The sequence below is a fragment of the Triticum dicoccoides genome, chromosome 7A (assembly GCF_002162155.2).
Source record: "Triticum dicoccoides isolate Atlit2015 ecotype Zavitan chromosome 7A, WEW_v2.0, whole genome shotgun sequence".
NCBI classification, from domain to species: Eukaryota; Viridiplantae; Streptophyta; class Magnoliopsida; order Poales; family Poaceae; genus Triticum; species Triticum dicoccoides.
Window position 1 is genome coordinate 108,396,482 of NC_041392.1, and position 4,181 is coordinate 108,400,662.

Genomic DNA, 4,181 nt, shown 5'->3' on the forward strand with positions numbered 1-4,181 from the left:
TAATAAAGAAATTAGACGCTTGGAGTTAGGCCGTTTGTCAGAAAGGTTGCATAATGAGAAAGATGGATGTGTCGTTTTGGTTCTCAGGTGCAGATGCTCCCAGTAAAATCGTTTAAAATAGCAAAAAAAATACAAAAAATCTGATAAATGCAAGATGCTATGTGTGTGATGCCCGTGGCAAATTTCTTGGGGTTTGGATATTTTAGTAGCTCTCAGCGAAAAGACAAATTTCAGGCATTTGAGAAAATTTTGAAAACACTGTTCAGAGCTCATTTTGTCTTTTTTTGCCATGAGTTCCTCGAATGTTATTTACACACAAAATTTTGCACACAACTGGCACACTTAAAATGTTGCATTAAAAAATCAGTTTTTTTATTTATTTTCAGCAATTCTTGTAAGTTCGTCAGGTGCAGATGAGCCCGGGCTCATAGTTGAATCCCCAAATGAGTAAGCATCTGTCTTTTGGGGCATTCGAATTTCTATCCAGTACAGCATAGGCCAACTAACTGTATATGGCATAGCACTACTTCGAAATTTTCTGTATTATATTGTTGCCTTTATTGATCACCAAACACCTTCTGCTGCCAATATTATAGGGAGGGCGCAATTTCTGTCGACTTCATCATGATATAAACTAAATAAATGGAGAATGCAGGCTTAGAAATAGATTAACCATGCCATACTAGTATTTTGATCACAACGTGCAACTACCTTCGAACAAAGTTTCAGGTTATTCTTACCAGTGCAGTACTAGTAATGCCTACAAATGACAACTACAGATGCGTTGATGACTAGTTTTCAGCTTGCTTGCCTAAGGGCCTGTTCGGCCCTCCTCCGCTCCACACTCTCGCTCCGGGAGCTGGCGGAGCGCAAGTTAAAAATCCCGGAGCGGGGGAATAGCTGCTCTGCAGATCCTCAAATTTGGCGGAGCTAGTGGATCACCAAACATCTCCTAAGTATAAAGTTTGAAGCATCACACAGCTTGTACAACCAAGTCAGAAACACAGGGGCAAGGTTGTGACAAATACACAGGAAAACATTCTTTACTTTTGTCACAATCTCAACAGATAGTCTGAAACAACAAATCTACGCTTATTTCTGCGGTATAGCTTAAGCAGCATAACTGAAGCCGAGTGGGTATCCCAAAACAGATTGTTACCAACTCAAGGTGCATGAGCATCATTTGCCCATCTCCCAGACAACGCCACCATCCTCTGTATGCAGCAATCAACAAAAAGTAAAAGGATGATGAGTAAAACAGAATCGATGAAGCAAATAGATATGCATGATTTCCACGGCACAGTCATCTCAAATTTCAAGATCGAGTGGTTTTCAAATGCTAAGTGATTCCTCCAAGGTTCGGCCATGAAATGCAGGATTATACCTTTGATCTTTTTGTTTATCCAAACCTCAAGCAACATTCCTGCACCAACTCCAGCGGCACAAACAGCACCATAGATTGCCAATGCAGAAGGTAGAGATCGCCGGGGCAGAAAGTAACACTCGGGGACTTGTCTGATTTTCTTTGGAAGACGCTTCTTAACAATTGGCTGGCTTGACTCAGTAATCACTGGACCACTCACTGTTTTCCAGTCCGCATTCTTCAGCATATCTTTAGAGTCCTCAGTACCCATCATGAAACTGCCTATACGTAAATGCTAATCAGAATCGATATCCATATAGCATATCGAAGACACTCAAATCATAGCCATTAATACCATGTTGTTCCATTTAGATTCGTGAAGAGTATAAACAACGGAGCAAAAGCTCTTTTAGCTCACACAAGTACAGTGGTAGTCTGGTAGATTAGAGTTGGGTTAGCCTTTGCCAGTTGCACTAGACATACCGATACAACCAAATTATCACATGTACTCAAAAATAAATTAACATGCTTTTAGGTAGTTGAAAATTGTGATTTCTTATGATCTGCAGAAGCCAAAAAAACGCAGGTGACAAGAACTACAAGACAGTAAGACACATCCTTTAGATCTTTAGGACATCCAATGATTATCCTATCCCAGGGGTAAATAAACGAAATGATGAAAATACCCCTCTACTCCTGTGTGCAGCTGTCCTATCCAGGAACAGAGCAAAACACTACCAAGGATTAATGAACCATTCTGCCACTCAGATGCCTTCTGTTTTCCTGAATATATGCTATAAAGATGCAGAGCTGCATTCCAATCAAATTCTTTGCACAAGGGGGAAAATGCGAGCAAGTTCTCGTCCTTCCAAATGCTATGCACCTTACAAAAAAACATATTGTTAACCTTAAGAAGATGAAATATAGGGCAAGTATCAAGAGTCATGATGTTTGACGCTTGCATGTTTAGAGTCCATACCAACAACAAGAATTCCATGCTCCATTATTTTAAGCCTGTGGTCACATGGTAACAGAATGGAGACAGACGAAAAGAAAAGAGTTTACTCTCTAAACTCTACAAGCAAGATTTCATCAACTAGTCCTAGTGATGGATGCCGTCCAACGTACAGATATATAACAGACATAGTTTAGTAAATTAATCTTTGCAGTTTTATCAAGTAATCATCATCACAAAGATAACTGTCAACTACTTAACTGTAGTCTTTGCACAGGTGAAAATGGAAATACAAGAGCACCACTACAGGGCTGCCATTCTAGCAGCTACAAAGCTACCAATTCAGAGTTTTAGAAAAAATTTGAAGACAATTCCTTCTTCCTAAATGCATGAGCATAACGAATTAAGGACTGCTATTTTTTCTCAAAAAAAGGACCACCAGCAGCAGGCAGCTAGTGGTCTCATAAAACTCAATCTGAAGGTGGTGATGTAGCTGATGATATGCTTGATCCAGAAAATAATGATGGGTATTCCTGATAATTTTCCGGTGATGTTAGTGACTACATAGCATAGGACTTCTAAAGACTAAAACTAAAACAAACCGAAGCAGAAGCACAAAATGAATAAATAAATAAAAGTAAGGATGGCTTTTCATCAAAATGCCGCAGCAAACAAGTTCAGACTAGCTCTTCTAATTTAACGATTACAAAGCTCCCCTGCTAGGTCATCTAGCAGAATCAGTAAGGAACCAAGAAGATACAAAGTGCAGCAGTCTCCAGGACAAGTAATTAATCAACAACCCAAGATGCACAGTCTGAGGATACTACCACATCAACTTAATTAATTTCATTTCTCCTTGAGTTTCCCAAACAAAAGTTATCTCTCTTCCATGATATGTTTCTCTTTGATTTGCCAGCAGCAGTCAAATGGAACACGGGGCCATATACTGATATACAACATACCCTATACACGCACTGGTCTCCAACTAACAAACATTTTCTCAGATAACCTTCGGAAAAAAAAAACACTCCATCAGACTCACATTGTGAGATGTATGACAAAATTCAGGTCGAAAGACAAATTCAGAAAACAAAGCACGAGGAACAAATTGATCGACCTTGTTCTCTGCTAAATCAACTCTGGATGAGGCGGAGGCCTGCGCCCTGCACGGGAGGCACGCCATGGGTGAAATGCCCTAACCCTAAAAAATCATGCCGTCGTGGCCTCGTGGAAGAAGGAAGAGGAATAGTGGATGCTGCCGCAGGAGGAGGCGTCGCCGGGTACGACGACACACACAGGAGGAGGAGGACGAGACGGACGAGTCGCCGGAGACTAACGGACGGGTTGTCTAAGACAGCGCTCCGCTCGGCTCGCCGGCCTGAGAGGCTGGGGACGAGACGTTTCTTTTTTCTTCGAGCGGGCGAATGGATTCAGCGACTGGGGACTGGAACGGAGGGGGAAGAGCTTACCTACGTTCGCCGCTTGCCGTTAGCCGCCGCCTGGATGCCGGTGGTGCTCGCCGGCCGGCGTGATTCCGTGGTGCGGCGCTGCGAGGTGAGAACAGAAGGGGATCTGTTTGAGGGAGAATGTAGTGACGGGCTGATTACTGGGCTTGAGGGGAGAATTGGAGAGGTATTGAATGGGCCCAAGGAAATTACGAGAAGAATAGAAAATACCCAAAATCTAAAAAGTGGCCGCGCGCTAAGGGCATCTCCAACAGTCGTGAGATAGGTGTTGGTAAATTTATCACCTAGAACATAGTGATGATGTGACATGTATTAAATGTGGAGAAAGAGCAAAGTTGTATGTAGATTAACCAACAACCTTTGCACAAGCTCCGAAGTGAAATAGAGAGCAATCACA

General features: G+C 42.1%; 1 protein-coding gene across 1 annotated transcript; it reads right to left on the reverse strand.

Annotated features, from left to right (window-relative positions):
- Nucleotides 1–934: 934 nt before the first annotated feature.
- LOC119331144 lies at nt 935–3,932 on the reverse strand. Its single transcript, XM_037604316.1, has 3 exons — nt 3,792–3,932; nt 1,385–1,641; nt 935–1,214 (listed from the first exon to the last, which is right to left on the reverse strand). The coding sequence occupies exons 2-3, from the start codon at nt 1,635–1,637 to the stop codon at nt 1,180–1,182; spliced, it is 288 nt and encodes a 95-aa protein (XP_037460213.1). The 5' UTR covers nt 1,638–1,641; nt 3,792–3,932; the 3' UTR covers nt 935–1,179.
- Between the last annotated feature and the right edge of the window lie 249 nt (nt 3,933–4,181).